Here is a 27,402-nt window from a genome sequence, read left to right on the forward strand (position 1 = left end):
TTAATCGTTGGACAGATCGAGCTTGATTTTGTTTCTGTCGTGACGACGCTCAGACAAGCCTTCATCATATTCTGCATAAATTTGTCGGAGTTCATGAAAGACTTTTGTTGAGACAAAATTACCGATGAACTTTATTACAAACTTTAAAAATCAGTTTAAAGGCTGAGCTGTAAACCTTTTTGCTTCTGGATATATTTCAGGAGTTTATGTAGTCAGGCGTTGATTCTTCTTTAACTATACACTACTCTTAACATTACATTCTTCTTCAACTTCTTTTCATAATCTATATATGTTTTTTGAATCAATATTATTATTTTTAATTTCTCTTGCAATTCGCAGAAAATTTTTGATAATTCATTCACTTGCTGCTTCATCTTCCAGCGCTTGTCCTGTTCTTCTAAGTTATTTATTTTTGTAGTTTGGTTTGGTGCTGCGGACGCCGGACGCTTGTGTTGGTGATCGACAATGCATGGCACCGGCAGCCATTTCTTCCTTTACGATCGATCAAATTGAGTTCGCTTAATTGCCTTTTCTTTTTCTCAGTTGCAATTGCGCCTTTCATTATTCTGTTAATTCCATGGAACGAAGTATGGAGAAAATGTCTACGTAAAATCATATCCTTACTACGTAAAAAAATTATGTTAGTTGAATCGTAACTTGGTTTCTTTTTGTAGACAGTAAGCGCGCTATAATGTATTCACTCTACCGTATACCGTCGTTCAACCGCATACGAAGGAGTTTATCACGTCTTGCATTTCTCTTCTTGGCCTTTAACGGTCTTTTTCGGGGGGTTATTGGTTAAATTAGATTTTTTAGCTATGGCAGAATTAGGAGCGCCAGTTTACATCTGCTGTGAATTCTCTATTAGCTGCAGATCTTTACGAATTGCGACTCTGTATTGCATAGTGAACTTATTTTAAAAAATGCGTCGTTGGCCAAATTTTTGCCTCCTAGGTAATAAAAGTATAGTAATTAGTACAACTTTACCTTCGGCTGAGCTGAAAATAAGTCACGAGACTTCAAATCGGCAAAAATGTAATTAGATGGCCACTTGGTATTCAAAATTTGAACTCGAATTTCACTCAAGTATATCTATTGGCAGCCACTGGAAGTTTCCACGAACAGATCATCACAAATTACGTTCAATGGGCTCGCGGTTAGATAAGGGGCATTAATGGTTAGCAGCTCAAGAGCGCTTGCTATTATTCTTGTTTTCTGACACCGCCACTAATTTGGTCGCTAATTGGCTTTCAGAGACGAGCATTGCTAGGACCGAGTGCTCCGCAGGGGCCTTCTTTGGGGGCTCTCACTTCAGCGGGGGGGAGGGGTGACCATGTGGGGGGATGTAGGGGGTGAGAAGCAGTACTTTATTTGACGAAAAAACGAGGGAGACTCAGGAATAGCGTGCAGCGATTTAACTTGTGTTATTTTGTGTCAAGTTCAAAATATAGGATCAATTCATATTTTATGATCAATTCAACTTGCGGGATCAATTCAAATTTTAGGATCAATTCAAATAAAATATTGTAGGATCAAATTGTAGGATCAACTTAAATTTTAGGATCAATTCAAATTTTAAAATCAATTCAACTTGCGGGATCAATTCAAATAGTAGGATCAATTCAAATTGAAGGATCAATTCAACTCGTCGGATCAATTCAAATTGCATGATCAATACAACTTGTGGGATCAATTTTTTTCGAATGAAAAACTTGTCATGTGAAGTGTCCTACTGATCCTTTCCTACTTGCGGCAGGAAAGGTACAAATAGAAGATTCACACTTTCGTTCCGGCGATAAGATTCATCATCGCATTCAGTCGTAATATCCGCTACTCGTGATTCATCGTCATCGAAAAGTTCACACGCACAACGAAACCACGTAAAATTGTTCACTTGAGCAACTTTTTGTTATGCAAGTGTATGTCTATAAGGAGAAAAAAGTGACTATGTTTGTCGTGATTTAAAAGTTTAAACAAACAAATCACTAATTTGAGGAGTAGCATGAAGTAGGAAACTTGAATAATTGTTTCAATCTATGACGAAGAGCTGCCAATTACAAACGAAAATATTTTTTTTAACTCGAAGTTGATTTCTTGAAGTCTATCGATCAACAGGAATTAGGATATATATTCTCTTCTCACAAACTTTTAAAAATGATTTTTAATAGCATCACGTATAATCTCTTGGCAATAGTTCGGCCTTGGCTTATTTAATGTACACGCAATGCCATCGTAAAAGTTCCTAGAATGTTCTGATAGCGACACTCGACCGGAGTTGGAGGGTCGACGACACTTTTTTGAGTGGCTTTGCAGTTGGCGTTGGAAATTAGCGCTGCTCTAATCAGAGCGTTCCAGGGTCCATCCTTCCTAAAGTTGCTTATCTAAAGGGTAGGTCGGCAGGCTCGTACAGAGCTGTTAGTGCTCTCAACTTGAGGCTGACGCGGCGAAATAAACTTCCAACTTACAGGCGGTCTCGTGTCTAGAGTGAGCGCTCAGCTTAAGCTGTGAATAACTGAAGTACTTGCACGCTATGGCTGATTAAGAGGTTCATTATGGAAAACGATGTTTGTTATTATCTAAGCCAATCGCAATTGAAGTATTTTGCTTCAGTGCAAAATTATCGCTAGAGTTTTCGAAGTTTCCATTAATATTAAAATATAATAATATTAATAATAATATTACATTTCCATTAATATTAAAACCTAATTATTCTGACGGTGTTTGTATGAATAATGATCTTTAATTGGTTTATTTAAATTTTTTGCTTACAAATATCGAATAGCAGCCACCAAGGATGCAGGCAAGAGACGTTCTGATTCACACGTTAGCAATCGATGAAAATCTTTTGGCAAAGCGGGCAGCGACTCGGCCAGGAAGCTGGCACGTTTCTAAAGGAAGTGGCTGGCAGATTTACGTCGACTTGAGGACCATACTCTATCCCAGTCACATGCCCTCTAACGGAAAAACATCGTCAGTTGATCATAACGTTTATAATTTAGTAATAGTTCAATAGTGTTCAATAGTGGCTATTGAACACTATTGAACATAATTGAACGCTATTTTAAAGTGTTCAATAGTGTTCAATAGAGTTCAATAGTGTTCAATAGCCACTATTGAACACTATTGAACACTATTTTAATAATTTTTATTTACCAGCTTATCGGGCAGTTCGTCGGCCAAATCTTGCCTATAAAATTTGGTATAGCCTAAGAAGAAAATTTCAGATTCGATATAATATTCAGAAATATTTTAGTTATGATATAACGGTTACCATTTTCGAGATCGACACCAATGATGGTGAACTTGTATAATTTATGTTTGGTTGTTATTTCTCTAGAAGCAAGACAATAAACATACGGAACTATCATGCTGCGCGCCTGTCCAGGACACGGCAGTTGAATTTTAGTGTCATCTGAAGTGTCCACTACGAGGTCAGTGCATAAATTCAACTAAATTTCTATCAATTTTATCGAGGAAATTATAGAGATAAACTTCAGAAAATGTTAATGTCAATTTAATGTTAATATTCAACTTACTTTTACTTCTCTTCACTAGCAATAAAATCGGTAGTTAAATATTCATTGTTAATTCCGTAGATTTTGTCGCATTACGATGAGCCTGATGGAATCCGCACAATACATGGCCAATCACTTAAAATATTATATCATTATGTTAAATATTATTTAAGATCCCTTCATTTCACAAAATCTTTCTTCGATGCGTGAAAACGCAGCCTTCGGTTAATTTGTTTATTTGTTACTTATATATAATCTTCGATGAGTTTAGGATGGCACCAACAAGTTATAAATTACGTGTACAATAAATGTAAGACTATCGCTACAAAGTGCCATGCCTAAAAGGATGCGTGGGGTAGCGATCTGAGGTTCCAATGCATCGTTAATTTACAATTCTTATTTGCAGTTCATTTGCATTTTTTGATATACAGTTGTAAATGTAAAGTTATTAACGTACAGTTATTGGTGTACAGTTATCGATATAGAACTAATAAAGCACAGTGTTTGATGTTGAATTACTAATGTACGTGCTGTGGCTGATGTAGAGTTATTGATGTTTGGATTATAAATGTAATGTTAATGATTTCGAATTATTTACGTCCAGTTGTTGAGCCTTATAATCACCTGCACTGAAGTAGTTGGGCTGACGCAAAGTTATTGATGTTTGGATTATTAATGTAATGTTATTGATTTAGAATTATTTACGTACAGTTGTTGAGCCTTATAATCACCTGCACTGAAGTAGTTGTAAAGATAAGAACTGCGCTGCAGTGTCGTCTTCATGGAGCTGCTAGACCGTATCTTGCTGTCAGCCAGCGTCAGCAGACACTGGAACTCCACCTCACCGCCTCCTGTCAGCCGCGACACCTGCACCACACATACAAATGTATATTAAACATTTTATTCTATGCATAATATAACAATTAGAACTATTGTTCTATAATTAAAGGGACGTCGGGAAGCCAAGGCGAACATTTTCAAAGCTACGGTGGCCCAGTGTTTAAAGTTCAGAGTACCAAGATTGGCGCAGAGAGGCGCGGGTTCGATCCCAGCTCTGTGCGCCAGTTTCTGGACAGAATCAGCAAGGAGGCCGGGCGGTTAAGCACAGCAGAATTGTAGCAGTGAGTTGCGAGTTCAAGACCGCAAAATGCTGTGAATGTTCTGCGATGTTCAGAAACGGCGACAGGCCTACGGCCTAATAAACGCTGAAATAAAGCATCTAAAAAGCATCTAAAGCATCTAAAGCTCGACAGGTTCAATCGCGCAAACTCATCAGATATTCATCGCTACGATAATTAATTTAGATCGGCATGGAAAAAGCGTCTAAATTTTGTGCATTCAAGCATCCAGGAACCACAGGAACGAAGATCATGAGAGCCTCTCACAACACATAAAAATTTGGAAATGAGGCACGAATTACACAATTTGACGCAAAATAGAAATATTGTTTAGCGCGTCAAGCGACACAAATAAAATAAAAAATAAAACAGAAATTGACGCAAAACGCTAAACAATCTGGCCACAAACTTTAACACCATACGCTGTACGATCTGGCTACAGACATTGACGCTATACGCTATGCAATGTGGCAACAAACTTTAACGCTGTGTGCCATACAATCTGCCAAAAGATGATAACGCTATACGCTATACAATCTGGCAACAGATTTTAACGCTGTACGCAATACGCTATACGATATGGCTACAAACTTTAACGCTATACGTTGTACAATCTGGCTACAGACGTTGGCGCTTTACGCAATGCAATCTGGCAACAGATATTAACGCTGAATGTTATGCAATTTGGCAACAGATGATAACGCTATACGCTATACAATCTGGTTATACGCTATACAATCTGGTAACAGATGTTAACGCTTTACGCAATACGCTATACAATCTGGCAACAGACTTCACCGCAATGATCGCAGTTGTAGGTAACGCAGTTTCGTTCAAATTAATACCAAGAAGCAGTAGGAGTGCGACGCATTCTATAGGCAGGCGGACGCTCGGTTGATTAAGACGCCGCTCGACGCAGCGCCGATCATCTTCCGCCGTATTCATCTTCGTTGTTGTTCATTTTACTTTGAATTTCATGTCATCTGAAGCCGATTAAATGTGGAATTTATTTTAAGCTAGCAAATTGTTAATATAATTTTCGGAGAAGAATTAGGCTATTTTTGTTGTAAAGATTCAAGATTTAAGCTGTTGTAGATTTACATATATCTGCGGGCTACGCTGCATTAATAATTTATAGTCAGTATTGTAACTTGCTTTCTATCAGCTTAGTCGCGTCTGCAATGGTTGCCAAAAGGACTCACGTAGTCGCTAGTCCTTGCCACAAGGTTCGATGGTACATACTTCCCTAATATACCTGCATCAAAAAAACAAACCTGCAAGTGGAAATGAAAATGGCTCGAATATTTTGGTTAAGTCACTTATGATGCAGTCCATTTATGTTAAGTTTTTAAAATATCTTATCAGCTTGTTAAGTATATACAAAAAATCAAAATGTAAAGTATATACAAATACTATCTAATTTTTTTATGAAATTTTATTCACAATAAACTCGTTGAGCTCTGTATAATTATTTTTATCACAATTACTAGTATAGTTATGCATAGATGGACATGTCGTAAATCAATATCACTGTTAAACACAGTTAGTATTAGTTGTATTCAATTCAATAGTATGGAATAATTAATTTGTTTAATGAAGTCTACAGAGACCAGCCTGCGTGATGAGAAACGTTCGATATTTGTTGCCAGAAGAGAAGAGCTCGGTATTGATATAGAATAATATTAATGAATAGTTAATACTGATAGCACACGGAGCAAATTTATTGAACAAGAATCAGGAAGTGGCATTTTCATCTGACTTGTCACAACTGCAGGTCGAAATTTTGGGAACACAAATATTGTTTTGAACTTTATTTATGAGGATCATGAAGATACACAATACCCAGTGAAAATTTACAGACGCGGCAGCTACTGATTTGGACTACCAGAAGCTGGGGCGACTCTAAATTTTGTTAGGGTAGTTCATTGTTTCTGGAATAGTTAATCTAAAATAACTATTTAAAGTTTTGTTGAATATATTTATTCGTGAAACGTTTAGTATTTGATAGTATGGAGATCAAATTCAACTTGGTCGTCAGAACCAAAATTATTTCCAGGATGACTTCGACGATTACTTGAGAAGCAAGACAATTTTCCCTAAAACCTGACTCCTATGTAATAAACAACTTCAATAAACCTATTCCGGCAGTAGATATAATCGAACAAAAAGGTAATCAAATCGCATGAAAGCCCATTCGATTAATCACAACCCCGCAGTGGCGATCATCAATCGCTTTTTGCCTCGAACTCTTGCAAGGTTGGGGCGGCTCACACCGCGCATCGCTGCAGAGCTGCAGAAGCACATAATCTTCGCGCCATCTGGTGTATATTCCAGCCGTTAATTGAGCTTTGTTAAGTCAATTACTGCACTAAATTGCTTCTATACAGAACAAGATAGCCTCAGACGCCAGCGAAACAATGGCGCCCTCTTAAGGAAAATTAAAACAATGGAAATACGTTAGTTACATTAGTGGCCGCCTCAGCGCCACCGACTTGCAGGGATTTGCCCAGCAGTACAGTCACTGACAAGACTTGGATTATATGTTCGTTTTTAAGCCTCTGTTGCAGCACATTTCCTTAGCATTTATTTTCTTATAAATGTTTGTGATTGCATTGACACACAAATAGATTAAAGGTTACATATTATATCCCTTTATGAGTCCAATGTTTATGTATAAAATCACGATCCCTTAACGAGACTGAAGCGGATCTCCTTCGATCACGTGGATGGTCTTTATAATTTACAACACAAATAAACTTTCCTCTCCTGTTTTATTAGAAGATTGATATTTTAGCTTGAGTGCCAGTTCTCGACGTATGATGAGAGTACATCTAGTCTCCTTCATGAAAGCTAGGTTTGTATATTGCTCATTTTAATCAATACCGTTACAAAACTCTACTTGATATATAAATGGGGCCAGCGTAGGGATCACTGTACTCCTTAGATCTCTAGGGAATTTCTCGTGTCTGAAATAACTCAGAAATTAATTCGATACGTAGCACAAAATTTCAGTTCGGCAGACTTTCTAGACAAATTTACGCTTTTGTGGGTAAAATTTTTCTACAGACTTGACCTGCGGTGCGGTTTTGTGTTATGCTCCTAGCGATATATTTTAGTTTTCGCTTAAGTGGCACTAAGGCATGTGCAGTTAAATATGTAGAAAATGTCGAGTTTTAAATAATTTTAATATTCTGAAATATTTTATTTTCAACCGCTTTTTTCATAATGTGACCGGACTTAACAACAGAATATCAAATTAGACTTTTTTGGACTTTTATAAACAGAATATCAAATTAGAAGAAGATTCGTCGAACACAAAGCTATCATGGATTACTTAGGATATTGATCCCCAATTGAGTTTATAAATAGATTATGAGAAAAGAATGTTAAATTTCAATAAAAAAAGACTTTCATATAGAGGAACTAATAGCTTGTTGTGAGTGTACGCTTAATAATGTTTTCTATAATATCTATGAGATCTAATTAGCTAAAATTCTGATCCACTAAAATCAGCCTGATTTTTATTAAATTTCAATAAATAAGCTAAAAAATTGATGATTGGAAAGCCATGTCATTTGTATGGTTTCTCCTGATGTTGGCAATCGGCATAGAAAATATGTTCATTGCAGGCCAATTAGAGAACTCATTTATGTGCTTATAAAAACCAGCTTTGAAGGCTTCGCGGTGCCTCTTGGGCAGGTAAAATTGACCTTAATTTACCTCATCAAGCAAGCTATAAAACATCCAAATAAATCAACTCATTAACGTGCGAAAAATATACCAAACACTCACAAAAAAATTATGGCTGTAAAGAGATGAGTTTCTCGTGTTTCTGATTACGAAAAAAGTTTTCGCAGAAATTGTAGCAAGTTTTGTTGATTTGAAGCCAGTCGAGTGTCTCATCAGGATAAAGTGCATGTTATCGCCAATGCACGAATCTACACGTAAAAAATATAACTCAGTACTCACTGCAGTGAGTGACAGAAAGCGCATTTTCTCGTCGACGAAGACTTGAGGTCACGGACGGACTGACAGACGGACGAACAGACAGACAGACAGGCGGGCATGGCGAGCACAATAGTGCATTTTTTCCATAAATGAGAAAATGCGCTAAAATAATGAAATAGTGAGATACTTTATAACCTGAGCACAGACAAGCCCTTTTGCTCGGGAAAACTGGGTCAGGTAGATATAAACAGGGGTAAAAATTGTATCATAATTTAGACAAAGAATCACTCATTTCTTTGATCGTGCACAACAACTAGTTGAGCGCACCTACACAATACCTAGTTGAGCGCACCTACACAACACCTAGTTGAGAACTGCACTAAGAACTAGACTTTACACAAGTTCTCGGTTAAGTGCATGATTTAGGCGAGATGATTTGCCTGGTAGGATGAGAGAAGGACTAGCGTTACTGCACTAAATAATAGGTACACCCCATTGCGCAACCACATAGATATTCCTTATCAAGATATCGTCTTTATTATTGTAAGCAATATTTATAATAAATATATAATATATGATAAATTATAATATTATAGTAATTAGATCTAAGTATAACTGACCTTGTCAGCGCGCACGCTGAGTGTCAAGCCGGGTGGCTCCCGCGCTCGCCCCCTGTGAGGTATGACGTGCTCTGGTGGCGCCTGATCCAGAAATGACTGAATTACTTCATTAATAGTAAAATTATTACAATATGAAGTGATCTGCACGCAAACATTTTTGTGGAATAAATTCATTATGTGAGGAAGTTTTCTCAATCTACTTACGTACTAATAATCAACACAGACAGATGGTCCTTTTCGCAGAAGAAATTGACAGCTGTTGATCTTTATGTCCAACGACATATGATATCAGATCTTGAAAGTAATGTTGTTGTTGATCACTAATCACTAAAAAGTGGTTTTTGGTTTAAAATTTTACAGTTAAAGTATGTTACTTTTGCTTGCAAACACTTTTCGTAACTGGAGCAAATCCTTCTTCATCATCTTACGGATATCTTTTAAAGTCGATTTCGTAAATAGTTCAAGTACCGAAAACTTGCGTACTTACGGTACCATGATAATAGGTAGGGTTATATCATTATCAAACACTCACGGGATGGCCGGCTATATACCACGTGATGGTAGGCTGGGGTTACATATACCACTCACGGGATGGCCGACTATATACCACGTGATGGTAGGCTGGGGTTACATATACCAATCTTGCTAAATCTTGCTAAATCTTGCAAGATCTTGCTAAATCTTGCTAAATCTTGCAAGATCTTGCTACATCTTGCAAGATCTCGCTAAATCCTCGTTCAAGTCTACGCAGAAACAGATTGATGGCCCATCCATTCTTTCACATCTCACGAAAAATTCATGTTTCTTGTGTCTGTAGAACCTCTAGCGCATTAGAGCTTTCGCGGAGAGGCTGAGGCCTAGTGTTTCAGCTTACCGTTGAAGCCTATCAATCCTCATGAGCTCCCAACAGTTTACGAAGACTGAGCGGCTCTTAAAGGAGCCTTGGCGCACCCCTCAGAGTCGAGCTGGGGTTACATATACCACTCACGGGATGGCCGGCTATGTACCACGTGATGGTAGGTTGGGGTTACATATACCACTCACGGGATGGCCGGCTATATACCACGTGATGGTAGGCTGGGGTTACATATGCCACTCACAGGATGGCCGGCTATATACCACGTGATGGTAGGCTGGGGTTACATATACCACTCACGGGATGGCCGGCTATGTACCACGTGATGGTAGGCTGGGTTCACATATATCACTCACGGGATGGCCGGCTATATACCACGTGATGGTAGGCTGGGGTTGGGTGTGGAGGGCGGCGGGGCTGAGGTACTGGGGGGTGCAGAGGAGCTGGACCAGTTCCCCAGCCTCGTAGCTCTCCTGCCCCCCTGTGATGGCGGGGGGCTGCGGCCTCTCAGCTGCAGGGGGCGAAGGAGGTTTCCATTAGCAGTGAATAATCTAATACATTTTTTAGCCGTAGATGCTCAAATAGTTACTTTTTAAACGATAAAGAATGAAAGACAATTTAAATGATTTCATTCAATAACTAATCATTTTCGACGAAGTAGGCGAACCAATACATATACTCGCCGATTCTGACCAGGAACTGGCGCACAGACAGAAAATTTACAGACGCGGCAGCTTCTGATTTGGAGTTACCAGAAGCTGGGGCGACTCTAAATTTTGGTAAGGGAGCTGGGATCGAACCCGCACCTCTCGGCTCCAATCCTGGTACTCTGATGTAACCACTGGGCCACTTTGCCCTTAAATTTAGTGTAAATGATCCCGCCCCAGAGTGATATTTAGAATCAGTAATCAGATTATTTAATAGAAATGAAAGTAGCAACGATGTGACACGACGCATCGAGTAAAGTTGAATTTAAGGACCAAGGACAGGAAAGTACAAAACAATTATTTTTTCGGTTTAAAACAATTATTTTTTTCGGTTTGGGGAGGGGGGGAGCAGATAAGTATCACTGTCCCACATTTTGGGGATGGCGTACTATCCCTGCCGATTTTTTTTGGTGTGGGGTAGGAAAGTTTCTCTGTTCCAGTTTTTTCCATTCTACATAAATGAACCCAGAGAAAGAAAGAGAGAGAGAGAGAGGAAGGATGGGCGGAGGCTAGGCTCGACATCCAATTAAGCGGCGCCGGCCGGTGGCTCGGTAATGAATATCTTATTGTAATTGTTGGGTGATGCGCTTAACTTGATTTGCTCTCGCAAATTGGGCCGTAACTTAATCATGATCTACAATACTAAACTCGCAGCCGATCACTGCCAAAGCCGTCATCCTAACCTTTACGCAGGCGTCATCAATACGCCTGACAGTGAACAGAAACTCGAGTACATGAATAAAGGAAACAACTTTTCCATCTCTGTTACCGTTAAATTACTTCTAAAGTTTTGGCAGAGTGTGCCGTTGTGAAGTTAGAAAATATAAATGTGAAAAGTGAAATTTGGATGAATAATAAACACGAATTTAAGCCGGTTGAATATTGGATGATGTATAAGAAAAGTGGAGTTCATGGAAGCACAAAAATTTAGCTACTTATTTCGAATTAGGAATTCTAAGAAAATCATTTCAAGAACCTATTTTAAATTATCTTAAGTTGGGGACTGATATTCTATGTCATGGATCTCATTCACTTCGAAAAAGAGAAAATATTACAATGAGTCCTTTTGAATAAGAAGACGGCGTCAAGATTACAGCATGCACACACATTATTTTATTGCTTGCTGTATGCATCTTAATTTATGGAGGTGCCAGGCCAATTATAAACTTAGGGCAATCATCGATCAGGGACAATACAATCTCGCAGCTGTAACGCCATTTCGGTTTCTGTGAAAATAGAACAAATTGCAAAAGTTTCGGCGAAAATCTTGTAGGAACTTTCGCAGTGCGCGCGTTGACGGATGAATGCTCTGCTGATGTCACCCTCGGGCTTCAGAGCAAGAAAGATGTCGGCCAGCTCAAGCTGCCGCGTTAAAAATCAACTGAAAATTCGCGGCAACCTTCGACTTTTATGCCTCCACAGATTGCCTGCGCACGTGGAAGTCATGCGAGTTGTTCCCTTCAGTGTTGCCTTTACGCAAGTAGAACTCGTGAGAGTTCTTCCCGCTACGTTTTCTGCGCCGCAATTCAGCTGATGTACACAAATGTAACGAGTGAATAAGTAAGCGCGCATGACATAACTGATTTTGACTCACACTTAACGCCGAATCTTGCTCATTTAATCAAAATCAATATTAATGCAAACAGTGTAGAAACATTGCCTAAAACATTCGTTAATTGATTTCATTATCATCTCTTTCTAGTTTACGGAAAAAATTAGCACCTTGCATATTAGTAAGGGTGAAATGAAACGGACAATTTACTACAAGTTAATACGATACTTGCGATGGACTTAAAAGATCTTGCTAAAACTTGCAAGATCTTGCTAAATCTTGCAAGATATTGCTAAATCTTGCTAAATCTTGCTAAATCTTGCTAAATCTTGCTAAATCTTGCAAGATCTTGCTAAAACTTGCAAGATCTTGCTAAATCTTGCAAGATATTGCTAAATCTTGCTAAATCTTGCTAAATCTTGCTCAATCCTGCAAGATCTTGCTTAATTTAAGAGAAACTTGAAAACTTTTCACAGATGGTGACCCAAGGGTAGAGATTTGGCTTTTGAATGAACGACATTGAGTCATGGATAAAACGCAAATAATTCTTCACAAGGAACTTACAGTGAATAGTGGGTGATCTCAGTAAGCCTCCTAAGAAGGGGGAATGAGGTAAGCTAGTCCAGGGTTAGCTCCCGCGGCCGGTTGATTGCGATTCCTTGTAACCAAGCAAAGTCGAGCTATCACCGGCCAACAGCCGGCCATTAATAAACCATCCGCCAACCTCCTTTAATTTTTTGTCAGGGATGCGCCGTGCATCACTGACGACGCCAAGCAACTCCGCTCCATCTTAATTCTGAGGCGGGGAGTTGAGGGCAGCGCCACCTGGTGTCGCTTGACGAACACCGTTCATGTGTAATTTTATATCTCGCTCGCCAGGGCTGAGACTGCGAGTCTTCCTATCAATTTGCCCTCAAATTTACTTTTAAAAGAAGTTATTTTAGTGCACCAAAACAAATGGAACAGACATAAGACAATGACATAGTTGCAGAACAATGGCACAGATTGAAATCAAATCAAAAGTTTTGTGTGAATTGCTTATGGCAATAAATGAACCGACGTCAGCCATTAGTTCGCCACACTAAGCACCCATGCCGGGTGGGAGTCCGTTCATGTGCTCGACGTATTCACCAAATGAAGGCTGAAAGCGCGTGTCCAACTGTCCATGTTAGGCCGGGCTCTAGGCCTACGAGCTCGAGGCCTGTGACGCTGTGGCCAAGTGGCGTGGCGAAGTCAGGATCAAAGCGTCAGGATCACAGGATATGGAGGGACTCCAGGCCGGAGCCCCAGATAACTCATGGTCAAAGCGCGCAGAAAAACTGGGAATACACTAAAGAAATGAAGTTTAAAATGAAATATATATTTAGGTTATTTGACAACGTAGGGTTAAAATCATAACTTAGCCTAGCATACTTTTTTGGCGGGGAAGGGAGCTTGAACGTTTTCCGTAACAACGAATTAGGCTCTTGTATCCTTAATATACTATACAATTGTTACATCAAATCTTATAAATCCAAAGCTGGTATTCGGTATCGTGGGTAGACTGGTGAATTAGGCCGGCTTTTGAGGAGTCGATAAGTAGTAGATGATTATGGCATGCATGTTATGCTGTAGGTCTGAGTTATAGGTTGGTATAACCGTATAAGAGCTGGGTAAGGTTGGTTGATATAAGAGGTGGGTAATCGGAGGGTAAGAGGTTGGTATAAGAGGTGGGTAAGAGGAGGGTAAGACGTTGGTATAAGAGGTGGGTAAGCAGGTGGGATCGGTGGGTTAGACAGACAGGTATGACGTCTGGGTGGGCAATATGGATCGGTGTGCAGTTTCTCTCTCGGCTGGAGCGCTTCACCGCCCCCTGCAGTTTTCAGCCGCTCGTCACTTTTACGCTGTGGCTCAGTGCGCGCTGTGAGTGGAATATCTTTTAAAACGAGTCTTGTAATTGAATGTAATTCTTTAACAGTCGTCTTTGCGGGAGTTGAGTGCAGCATACGCTCTGAATGCATTTTTTGCATTCCATACTCAACTTTAATGCACGTCATTTAAATTTTTGTTCACTCACTTCAAACCGACTAATTTTTTTAGAGAATTTGAACTGAAAATTAATGAGGCCGGAAGAGAGTAAATATGATGAATGCCGAGGCATATTGCCCTGGCTATATGATGTTAATTTTCATACAAATGTTGACTAACAGTTTAAATCTTTACTTCTGTTAGAAAGCAAGGAGTTATTCATGAATATATTTATAATCACTGAAATAAAAATGATTACTTAAAGAATCTCACACCTGTCTGGTTCATCAGAATGCATTCATTCATTTAGTCATAAATTTATCTAAAATTTAGTACTCAACGCGTATCAAGTTTATGTATACCTGATACTTTACACCTGATACGCTTATATCCGCTCAACTAATTATCGAGCGTCGTTTCCAATTAAAATTCCAAAGATTGACGATTTTCGCATAATGTGATTCTTCGAAAATTGTCGAGTTGTTGCAAAATGCCTCGGTGTAATTCCTCGAAATTTGCAGTATATGACAATGCAGGCAATCAAATATTGGATTTGAGCATCTCTTGGCATGGCTAAAAGGCTGCCCGAGCAAGACTCTAGCTTCGCTTGCTAGGTCCATTGTGCCGTGGCTTTGATGTACCAAGGCTGGCCGAGGCCTCGGAGCGACCGAATATGAAAGCCTTTACTCAGATTCCGATTTGACGTCGTGTATAGAAAAAAAAGAGTTCATTTTTATTTTCTGGGAAAGTCGCTCAGGAAGGATTTTTTGAATGATGAATTGCTATAGTTTAAGCATGTAACTCACACATATACTCGTGAGGGATTAAACGTTTGTGTCATGAGTGCAGCCCAGTAAATCTTGTAAGCACTGCTTGCGGTTTGTCAAAGGCCACTAAACCTTCAGCAGGGACTGCAGTTTGTCAACAGCCACTGCAGCTTCAGCTAGCACTGCAGTTTGTCAACAGCCGCTGCAGCTGCAGCCAACCCTGCAGTTTGTCAACAGCCGCTGCAACTGCAGCAGATCTGCAGTTTGTCAACAGCCACTGCAGCAGCAGCCAGCACTGCAGTTTGTCAACAGCCACTGCAGCTGCAGCCAGCACTGCAGTTTGTCAACAGCCACTGCAGCTGCAGCCTGCACTGCAGTTTGTCATCAGCCACTGCAGCTGCAGCCAGCACTGCAGTTTGTCATCAGCCACTGCAGCAGCAGCAGCAGGCACTGCGGTTTGTCAACAGCCACTGCAGCTGCAATCAGCCACTGCAGCAGCAGCCAGCACTGCGGTTTGTCAACAGCCACTGCAGCAGCAGCCAGCACTGCAGTTTGTCATCAGCCACTGCAGCTGCAGCCAGCACTGCAGTTTGTCAACAGCCACTGTAGCTGCTTGTCAAGGCGCCACTTAGTCAGCGCGATGGCGAGTACTTTTGGCAAATGGCTGCTGCTCAGTGGGAGCGTGGTTCAAAGTGTTCCTTTAGCGCACTGCAATTCCTTCCCTAAAATGTACAACTTGGCAATACAAAGGCTTCGGAAAGCCTGTCGGGATTTTGAAATTGTTTCAAACACATCATAAGTGATGGTCTGTAAAAGCTGGTTTGCGACTGACAGTCTGTAACTGCTGGTCTGCAACTGGTGGTCTTCGTTGATTTAAACGCTGGAAATGTCTATGTTCAGCCATGAAGCGTTAATTCAGGTGAATTGCTCGAAACTAGGGAGGACTAGCGTGATACCGGTAAACCCCTTGCCACAATAAAAAAAAAGTGGCTCAGTATTAGGGTACATATTGTAGAGACAATTTACATAGTGTATGTACTACAACATGCACAAACCTCTTATGATCGGCTCTTCAAAATATTACACCTCAAGGAAATATTACAATTCAGTATTAACCATCCATTGACAGTCAAATTAACAGCCAGGGACTCAAATGGGAACAAAGGATGCTAAATATTACTAAATAGCTTCAGAGGCTACTCACCTATGACAGTCATATTAGCAGCTCGGGACTCGAATGGGGTCGAAGTATGTTAAATATTACTAAATGCAACACTTCAGGGGTAACTCACCCATGACAGTCATGTTCGCAGCCCGTGTTTCGGTGCGGAACGAAGGGTGGTAAATATTACTAAATACAACACTTCAGGGGTAATTCACCCATGACAGTCATGTTCGCAGCCCGTGCCTCGGTGCGGAACGAAGGATGCTAAATATTACTAAATGCAACACTTCAGGGGTAACTCACCCATGACAGTCATGTTCGCAGCCCGTGTCTCGGTACGGAACGATGTATGCTAAATATTAATAAATACAACACTTCAGGGGTAACTCACCCATGACAGTCATGTTAGCAGCCCGTGTCTCGGTGCGGAACGAAGGATGCTGAATATTATTAAATACAACACTTCAGGGGTAACTCACCCATGACAGTCATCACACTTCAGGGGTAACTCACCCATGACAGTCATCACAGTCATCACACTTTAGGGCTAACTCACCCATGACAGTCATATTAGCAGCCCGTGTCTCGGTGCGGAACGAAGGATGCTCAGCGATGACCTCGCACTTGTATTCCCCGGACGCTTCTGACGTGAGGCTCGTGAGCTCCAGCGTCACTTGCTGGTCGGAGCGTGACACTTCCTGTAGGCTCATGAGAGACAGAGCTATTAAATCCGCTATGCATGGGTAGATGAAGTTGAAATGGTGTTGATTTTTAATTAATTTCATTTGACGATTTAGGTTTTACAATGTTTAAATTTATTAAGTTGATTTATTTTATTTTAGTTTACTAATTGTTTGTCCATGTGTTTTAGGTTTTGAACTAACGGTGGAGCTGGACTCCGAATATTTTCTCGTATGATGAAATGGTGAAATTTCGTCTGTTTTATTTGTTTCTAAATTCTTGAAATTACGTTATTTAACTTCATTATAAGTATATCACCGTATAATCAACGCAGATTCTACATTGAAGACAGAGCCCTGGTGGCTAATCAGGTCTCAATATCCTCTATTGTTGCGTTTTGGGCTGAGGTTCTGCTATTCTGCTATTTTTTGAAGAAAAGTTTTCTCAGATAAGCTCTGTCAAATTATTTTAGTTGGTTTACCGTTTCTGATAGTGAAGATAAACTCAAAGTAAAATATACTTTTCTTATGTACTCCAGCCATTTTAAACGAGAAGGTCTTTTGCTTGGATAATTTAAATAGCAGATTAGGAATCATCGGAAACATATTAGACAATTTTTAACTATGCTGGAACAATGAGAATAAATGCAGGTTGTGAATATAGCATCAATGATATGCTAACGACAAACTCGTGTAATATACAGCACATTTTATTTCTTCAAATTTATTTCAAAGGAATTCTTCTCTAATTTAAGATTACGCTATTATTATTACATTACTGAATGAGCGCAAATCACAGCTGTGGACCTACACAAATATTCAGGTGGTTTAACATTAAACTGACATGGACGTTGAACTTGAGGCTGGGTTTGATGACGACAGGTCTGTTCCTCTCAGTAGGCACGTGCCTGTAGAACTCCTGGTCGTTATGATACCATTTGAGGGAGTACAGACCCGTGCTGGTCAGGTCGTATGAGCACGACACGTTCACGCGCGATCCTGCGTACGAAAATCTCGGAACGTCGACTCCCTGCAACATGTCCGCCGCAGCTGCTAGACCTGAGGGAGAGAAAGTGAGCTTGTATTATAATATAATAATATAGCGGTTTCAGCGTTTATTAGGCCGGAGGCCTTTCGCCGATTCTTAACATTGCAGAACATTCACAGCTTGTTGCGGGCTTGAACTTACCGATTCTGACCAGAAATTGGCGCCTCTATCTGGGATCGAACTGGGATTCGAACGAAAACTGGGATCGAACCCGTGCCTCTATGCGCCAATCTTGGTACTCTGACCTTTAACCACTTGCTAACATTCGCTTGAAATTGAATTTTTAGGTGCACTGTTGGAAAAATCATCGTTAAACGGTCTCACCGGCGTTCTAGTGGCCGGCCGACACGTGAAAAGAAACACCGTACGGCTGCTTTTATTCAAATTTAACACGAGAAACCCGTACAACATCTAAAAAAACGAATAACCGGTTTATTTTCATGTGATGACCGGCCTTTATATCGCCGGTGAGGCCGTTTTTCACCGTTTTTTTAACAGTGTACTTGATTGGTAAGTAACATAAAGGCAATGGATAAAGATACTACAGCGGCAGGGCATCAAAGTTTACAAAAATTCATTGGCCTCAATGAATGAAAGTCTTCCTTCTTTGCTGATTTTTTTATCCAAGATATTCAAGTATTGACAGGTGGGCGATTAGGACTGCACCCTGCGATGGTTAAAATTGAACAAATATTCAATTGACAACTGCAATAAATAAATAAAAATTACCGCGTGTATACTATATGGTCGTAATTACTTCCGCTTGTGATAATTATAGAAGTATTGGGTTTGTACCTAAAATATTATTTGTTGTGTTATTGTACACAAGCCAGACAACTTGCAGTTAGTGAAGAAGTTCCTTGAGATACGAATTACATGCGACCTACCATCGGTGCTCTGAGGTATCAGTAAATTGAAACATAAAATCGAAAAGAAACGCGGAAGAAATCTTAGTGGTATCCAATGGGTTAATGTTCCATCGATATCTATTAAAACAAAGATATATATTTACATTATAACATTAATTTATATGTATCCTCTCATGTTAAGGGCCAAAAATGTATGTTTCGGAGCAGGTTGATGACGAAGCAGCATTCAGAAACGGCAGCACGACGCGCCAAGAAGACTAGACCGTCTCCCCTCTTGCTCGGTGTGGTAGTAAAAGCGCCGTAACAAAGCCTGGGTGACACCGATTTTTCTTAACTAAGTCATAAATAGAGGAGCTAGCTTGATAATAACGCTGATATTAGGCCAATAAATTGGCAGCGAGAGACAAGCATTCTGCGCTGCCGTACGAAGCTCTGACCGAGGTCAATGTAGAGGCCGTGGCTCTGCCTGCCCGGCACACAATCTACATGCAATGCAGCGCGTCGGTCTGTCGTGCGAAAGAACGAGAGCTTGTAGATGGAACTGTTGGAATTTGCGTTCATTACGGCAGCGATAATAACATTTGTAGTTTGCGTTTATTCCAACAACGGTAATAACAGTTGCAGTTTTTGTACATTAAAACAGCAATAATAACAGTTGCAGTCTGCGATCAATGCACCATCAATACTAACAGTAGCAGTCTACTAAAATGCAGCAGCACTAATAACAGCTGTAGTCTGCGTTCATTACAGCAGCAACAATAGCAGCTGTAGTCTGTGTGCATTAAAACAACACTAATAACAGCCGTAGTCTGCGTTCAATACATCAGCAATAATAGCAGCTGTAGTCTGCGTTCAATACAGCAGCAATAATAGCAACTGTAGTCTGCGTTCAATACATCAGCAATAATAGCAGCTGTAGTCTGCGTTCAATACAGCAGCAATAATAGCAACTGTAGTCTGCAGCAATAATAGCAGCTGTAGTCTGCGTTCAATATAACAGCAGCAATAATAGCAGCTGTAGTCTGCGTTCATTACAGCTGTTGAGACAAGCGGGCATTTTAATAAGCCATGGCGGGATTGCATTCTTTCATTGCCTTGCTTCCATTGAGTTAAAATCTTGAGATTGAGTTAGAGGAGCACAATTGGGGCTAAGAAGAGTAATGCACCAGCGCAGCGAGATTTGCAGGAGTGGCAGCGTAACATTGTTACGCGTAACTCGTGTTTGCACAACGCGGCAGCGATGGGATAAGATAACGTAACACAGTTACGCGTAACTCGTGTCTGCACATCACGGCAGCGATGGGATAAGATAACGTAACACAGTTACGCGTATCTCGCGTCTGCACATCACGGCAGCGATGGGATAAGATAACGTAACACAGTTGCGTATCCTTCGCGTCAGAATAACGCGATAAGATAACGTAAAACCGTAACGTAGTTATGATTCATGCGTATATATATCTGCATTTAAAGCGGCAGAGATGCTGCTGAGATGCGTTTCGCGGCACACAGATGACGTTTTGTACAGGATGTGCATATAAGCACATATAAGCCACTTATTGAGGTATCGTTTCCACATATAATAACAGTTGCAGACCAAACATGATAAGGTAAATGAATTTCGAACGTCAAGCGAGTTGCACGCTATAGGTTTGTTTGAGTCTTAAATATTCTAGTAGATCAAATATTTAAATACGCATTAGGTTAGCGTTAGTCTCTTATAGTTATTCATGAGTTGAATTTTCCTAAAGACTTTTACTCAGGATCTACAGCATTGCTTGTAAGGTACGGTATCTAGGATACATCGCATCGTAAATTGCGGTATCAAGGACACATCGCATCGTAAGTTGCGGTATCAAGGACACATCGCATAGTAAATTGCGGTATCACGTATACCACTCATATAGTAAGTTGCGGTATCAAAGGTACGCCGCATAGTAAGTTGCAGAATCAAGGATACACCGCATCGTAAATTGCGGTATCAAGGATACCCCGCATCGTACGGTACGGTATCAAGGATACCCCGCATCATTGGCTGCGGTATCAAAGATACACCGCATCGTAAGGTGCGGTATCAAAGATACGCCTCATCATTAGGTGCGGTATCAAAGATACGCCTCATCATTAGGTGCGGTATCAAAGATACGCCGCACTGTGTAGCCAGCGACAGGGTTTGGCCTCCGAGGTCTTGGTATTCCGAGCGTCAGCAGCCATGCTTGAGTGAGTCATCGATTGCCTGGGGGACAAGCCACCCGCTGAGGTATTTTTACTTGACGCTGCTGAGTCCATGCGTCCCATGGCCTCGAGTGAGGGTTCGGGAGGGGCAGGCAACCATTTAAACTGCGAATACCTCCATTAATACATTTATTTTTACAATTCATTGTTGAAGTCACTCTTGATGAGTAACTCATCGATTGCCTGGGGGACAAGCCACCCGCTGAGGTATTTTTACTTGACGCTCCTGAGTCCATGCGTTCCATGGCCTCGAGTGAGGGTTCGGGAGAGGCAGGCAACCATTTAAGGACTTACTCGTGAGCTGATTTGAGCAAGGAAATTTTACACACTTGCGTAAAGTTGCGAGACAGTACATGAATCAAATGACAAAATAAATAATTTTAAATATAAAAAAATTATTTTCAATATTAAAGAAATTGAACAATTATTTTTGTCAGCTACAAACATTATAATTGATTTATGACACACTTTTACCTGTCCAATTGATTTGAAATTTTGCACACTTGTGTGAAATCGGAGGCAATGCATGAATAAGTTGACAGAATAAATATTTTGAAAAAAATTTATATATTAAAATAATTGAAAAATTAGTTTTTTAAATATTCGAAAATAAAATTAGAAATTCATTGTACATTTGTAACATTGGAGACACTGGATTCTTTAGATGTGTTGTCTTTAAAAAGTAATTTTTAAACGTATATCATTTAACAATAAGAGTATGAGGTTATAAAAGTTACTCAGTAATAGTCCTGAGTAGAAAGAAAACTAATGTACACCTTCATTGACCCTAAAATAAATGTTTCTACAATCATGACCGTATTAGTCACTTATATTGAGAAGAAGCAGCTTGTCACTCGCTGATGGACAACCTGAATATCAACGTATGAAATTCTACAGACCAATTACACTAAATTGTTCTTCTTAACACGGCAAAGGTTAGCTGCAGTATACTGAATGTTACTTCTTAACTTGCTGTGCTTCTTATTCACCATAAATAAGGGACAAGGCGATGTTTAATACGTGATTTTGCGCAAGAAAATGTCGCAATTCGTGCGTGTTAGGAAGCCGATGTTACCGAAAACGTATCGAAATAAGCTCTGGTACTGCTTATTTTAACATAATGGATAATTTGAGTAAGACTTAGCATTCGATAAAGGAAGAATATGGCTTATATGCTTCATAGAATCCTTTTGGGATAAACAATGTTTTTTTCACAATTTTTAAAACTGCACTTAATTGAAACCGTTATATAATTATGTCAAAATATAAATAATTTTGACAGGACAAAATACAATGGTTGGGATATCAGTATAACGCTTCACTCGCCATCCTGCACATCTCCTCTCACCCAACACAAAGTTTTTCTCAGCAAAACGGGTCTCCCACAACCCATGCAGCAGTTCCCAACAATGCAATAGGTTCCCACAACACTTCACCTCTTCTGCAACAAAGCAGTTTTGCCTCAGCCTCAGCACGTCGGGCATCCCCAGCAGTTCCAGCACAGTCTCGACTCACAGCACAGCAGTTCCCACACAGGCCCATTCGTTCCCACACAATCCAGCAGGTCACACACAGCCTCGTCAGTGCCTACACAGCCTCAGCAGTACCCATACACCCCCAGGAGTTCCCACACAGCCTCAGCAGTTCCCACACAGCCTCAGCAGTTCCCACACAGCCTCAGCAATTCCCACACAGCCTCAGCAGTTCCCACACAGCCTGCCTCGTCAGTTCCCACACAGCCTCAGCAGTTCCCACACAGCCCAGCAGTTCCCCTACAGCTCCAGCACGCCGCTAGACTCCCCCAAAAATGCGTCCAATTAGCCAGTCCTGACTCAGCATATTTGAGGGACGGCAGATCTACGCCGGCGCAGGCTGAAGGAGCGGCGTCAGAAATCAAGCCACCACAACCCAAGACGCATCGATTTGCAGATCACATTTCCAAAACACGCATGCAAAAGAGCAACGCTCAATAGCATGCGCTGTGAACGTATACAGTAATTCTCGGTTAGATGCTGCGGTGAACACGAAGGCCTCAGCCTGCATAGTTACGGGGGAAGCAGAATAGCCCACGTGCAGGTCAGTAATGAGTTCTACCTTATACTGAGAAGAATGGTATACGATGATAGCAATGATTGGGATAATGGTAAGGTTTAGAGGCTAAAGTTGAAACATTCGTGGGAACTAATAAAATTTATAAGAACAATAACAATAATAATTTATTGTGGGTATTCATAACAATGATAAGAACGATTCAGGCATTGGTAAAAGTAATATCATACCTGGGGAGTGCTATAATAAATAAATAATCGTGATACGCTGATTAGATTATCTGTTGTCTCGAAGGTATCTGGTATGTTTGACTCCAGAGAGTGTCTGCGTTCTGGTAGATATCTGAGTTGTTGATAGTTCTTTGTTCGCATGGGTATACTGTATGTGTTCTCGAGGGTATGTCTGAAGAAGTTGATTGGAGAAAACTGCACTATCGGCTGTTGTTGGACGATATTTCTTCCGCAATTTTCTCATGGGATGAGGTGTGCACAGGTTGAAAGGACATTGTGCAACTCAATCGGGACGAAGCTCTGAGGCATCTTCTGCTCCCAAGAAGTCTTTTGAAGTGCGCAATGGCGACCAGATGATCATCTTACAGACTCTCCACCACCTCGTGATTGATCTGCCTGCGTCCGGCAATGGAACCCTTTATGGCACGAAGTCTGTGGAACGATTCGGATGATTTCTTTGAGTTTACGCACAATAAGTTGGAGAGGGCCGGCGTTAGAGCATTCGCGCAGAGCGAAATTATTTTCGGTCTGCGAATAGAAGCCATTATGATGGCTGATAAATTTTTAACCGCCGTTTTGGGCGATAGGCAGAATCAAAACCTTCAAGTTGGGTAAGAACAAGACCTAAAGCAGCGTAATTTGTCTTCAACTTAAATGCAAGTTAGTTGGGGGTTGCTCGGGCTCAATAATTCCAGAAATTTCGGAATCCTAGTCTTCCAAATCCATTAAAAAAATGCTGATGTATCCAAATGAAATAACGAACCCCTTTAAAACACATTTTGCCAAGAAGATGAGCATCAAATTTTGCTCTAAACTTGAAGTTATGAAAAAAAAAAAATTTCCGCCATTTAAATTAAACTATACTTAAGACTTTCACATACAACTTCACTTTTTGATCCTATCCTTTTTCATAATTTTCACCAGTCTTTTCCTATTTTTCCGTGAAGAATAAATTTTCAAATTCTGAGAATATACCGACCCGATAAGTATCCTGGATACACACCCTAACAGCCCCATATATTTGTGGTGTTAGGCCTCAAACACATAAACTTCTGCTAAGATATACGTAATATAGTTGATGATTAGCTTGCATTCAAAATTGAAGTTTGTTTGAACTAAACAGGAATTTCTCTCTCCACATGCAAGTTGCCAATCTTGCCATTGACAACAAAAATTAGAACAAAAGTTTTGAATGGACTCTTTGTTTACATTACTTCGACTTTCATTCGGCAATCTAGGAGTCATTTTCCACCATGCAAATTTTGTCTCGTCATCAAAATGTTCTCAATTAAAATGCGCTGATTTTTCCTGTTTTTTTTCTATGCTATTAACTTTTTAGTTTGGGTTAACACTAGGGGTTCTTCACTCAATTTTGAGAGCTCAAAGCCACTGATGGGGCGATGATGACCGCTAAAAAAACTCGGATGAATTTCGAAACAAATAATCAGTTGACTTTTTAAACCCTTTTTTGCCTCACTAAATAAGCGATATTTTATAGAGAGTAAATTAAGACTGGCGTTCGCATTTCCCGTGTAGGCTGTCGGTGGAGAACCGGGAATTTACATGGTTATTTTCCGGCAGTAAGGGAACGAAAAACGGGAAATACGGGTACGATAGAGTGCTGTATGGCAGGTAGAGATTTTTCAATAAAATCAACAAGATTAATATAGTTGATAATAGTAAATAGAAATAGCAGAAGATATTACGCACTTTAAAATTTGTTTTGAATCCGGATCCCGTATAAAGTTTGTTATTATAATCAAACACATTAACTCTCGCAGAAATAGGTAGATGAAAATATACGAATAAGATGACATTATCATTGACCCATTCAGATTTGTATGATTAAAAATACGTACTTTTGACTGACTAGTACAGCAGTAGCAGCTCGCTATGTTACTGGTGCAGACTATGGCTTTGGTGGAGACTAAGGCTGTGGTGCAGACTAAGGCTGTGGTGCAGACTAAGGCTGTGGTGCAGACAAAGGCTATGGTGCAGACTAAGGCTGTCGTGCAGACTAAGGCTGTGGTGCAGACTAAGGCTGTCGTGCAGACTAAGGCTGTGGTGCAGACTAAGGCTGTGGTACAGACTACGGCTGTAGTGCAGACTAAGGCTGTGGTGCAGACTAAGGCTGTGGTGCAGACTAAGGCTGTGGTGCAGACTAAGGCTGTGGTGCAGACTAAGGCTGTGGTGCAGACTAAGGCTGTGGTGCAGACTAAGGCTGTCGTGCAGACTAAGGCTGTGGTGCAGACTAAGGCTGTCGTGCAGACTGCTAAGGGCGCATTAAGGGCGTTTAGACGCGCTCACGACGAAGCTGTCGTAAACTGACGCGTTTCCGCCATTCATTTCTAAAACTAAATTCCCGCTGCATTCAGGGCGGTCGTCTTCCGGCCGCTCGCCCCCGACACGCATAAACAAATAACATACAACTCGGCTACGGCCCAAACTATTCCTCGGACTCCGGATATTATTCCGAGACTTTGGTGAACACTTTTCTTCAGCTCCGAGTAACCGTCGCGAAACACGGAAAACGACACGGAGCTTCATTTGATCTCGACGTCCAATGGTTCTGAACGTCCCAGTGAGATTATTGAATGAGAAGTTAAATTGGAGAATTTAATTTGTGTGGCGAAAGCGGCGACTAGTTATTTTAATTAATGCGAAATAATTTTTGAGATAAACTCCGAGGTATAATATGGATAGTATTGTGTCTACAATTTTACTTAGTCTCTGAATGTCCGGTCTTAATTTTTACCGTTAAGGATGCGTCAAATAAAATGCAACTGCAAAATGATCTTGATAGTTTAGTTGACTGGGCTGATGCGTGGCAGCTGCGTTTCAATGCTGACAAAAAGTTAAGAGATCGTAAGTTCATCAGCCAATCATTGACGGCCTTTCAAGCAAAATCCACCAATCATAGACAAGAAAATAGAGCGTAGGTACTTACGCTCACTTAATGAGTTTAGAAAGTATGGCCCCTGGCTTATAAAATAACAAGGCTGCTTTAGAGGCGCCGCAATGCTATTCCTGCGAAGATATCTAGTGGAATTTTTGGTTGGTATGAAACTTTATTGATACTTTTCAAGATAATTTTTCGTTACCTACAGTTTACTGAGAATACTTGAGCTAGCACCTCATGTGTAGTGATATTAAATGGAATGAAGAGGCAGATAATGCAAAATGTTGCAATGTAGTGACGGAAGTTATATGATAAGAAATGTAGAAGAAGCAGATTACGGTAAAAAAATTCAGTTCTACTAATTCAAAACTAATTTAAAGATAATAATGTTTGTCGGATCAGCACTCATACATGATGGCGAGATCACTGCATAGCATTAGTCTGGTGTCTTAAAAAATCAGATTTAAAAATGTTCCGATTTAAAATATTTCTTTTATGTTCGTATACGCCTGAGGCTTCTTCATCGAGAGCTATTGTATAGCCAAGCATTATAGAACTTTTTTATCTATAATAAAGTTTATTCACTTGAAGGTAAACTTAGTTAGTCAGAAAGACTACTCACCGAAGACGAAGCAGCTTGTCAGCAACAGGACGATGGCGTGGGTTGACCCATCGTAGAGATGAATGTATTTCCGTTTACAAGCTTGCATCTCGCAGCTACGGTTCTCATCTTCAGTTTCATGTCGCAGGTTGCAATAACCAAATAAGTTCCTGACGCTTCGTAAACGCCAGCAATTCAAGTGACTCAAGATCTTCACTGTAAACTCCGGCATTCTCAACACTCACGTTCGATTTTTCTTAGAAATTTTCATTAAAAAAAATTCGTCAGTTCAAAAGAGCCTACTCCATGGTTCCACATTCCGGAGCAAGTTTTTGCTAAATTCATCTGATGGGTAGAGCCTGAGTTTCCCTTAAAGACAATAAATACAGTGGCTCATCACTGGGGAGACTAATGATCTAAACGAGAAACTGAGTATATTAGCTGATATTTTTTCTTCAAATGCAGAGGGGACATAAGATAATAAATTATTCGAGAAATTAAGATTAAATTAACAAAGTGATGGCATTCCTCCACTT

At 40.3% G+C, this 27,402-nt stretch overlaps 1 protein-coding gene across 1 annotated transcript; it reads right to left on the minus strand.

Moving 5' to 3' along the window:
• Positions 1-26,975, minus strand: LOC125178137. The gene is made up of 7 exons (XM_047881228.1): positions 26,888-26,975; positions 17,780-17,994; positions 16,812-16,953; positions 10,414-10,568; positions 9,202-9,282; positions 4,247-4,382; positions 1-71 (listed from the first exon to the last, which is right to left on the minus strand). The coding sequence occupies exons 1-7, from the start codon at positions 26,973-26,975 to the stop codon at positions 1-3; spliced, it is 888 nt and encodes a 295-aa protein (XP_047737184.1).
• Positions 26,976-27,402: the final 427 nt, after the last annotated feature.

Source organism: Hyalella azteca, unplaced genomic scaffold (genome assembly GCF_000764305.2).
Source record: "Hyalella azteca isolate HAZT.00-mixed unplaced genomic scaffold, Hazt_2.0.2 contig7398, whole genome shotgun sequence".
NCBI lineage: Eukaryota > Metazoa > Arthropoda > Malacostraca > Amphipoda > Hyalellidae > Hyalella > Hyalella azteca.

Bases quoted from the DNA above. Each gene is read 5' to 3' on its own strand.
- LOC125178137 (XM_047881228.1), bottom strand. From the start codon at position 26,975: ATGCAAGCTTGTAAACGGAAATACATTCATCTCTACGATGGGTCAACC. The intron at 16,954-17,779 runs GTCAGTTTAATG...ATGAGCCTACAG, and splicing joins GCCTCAAGTTCAACGTCCAT to GAAGTGTCACGCTCCGACCA. The intron at 72-4,246 runs GTGATTATAAGG...AAATTTATGCAG, and splicing joins TTACAACTACTTCAGTGCAG to AATATGATGAAGGCTTGTCT.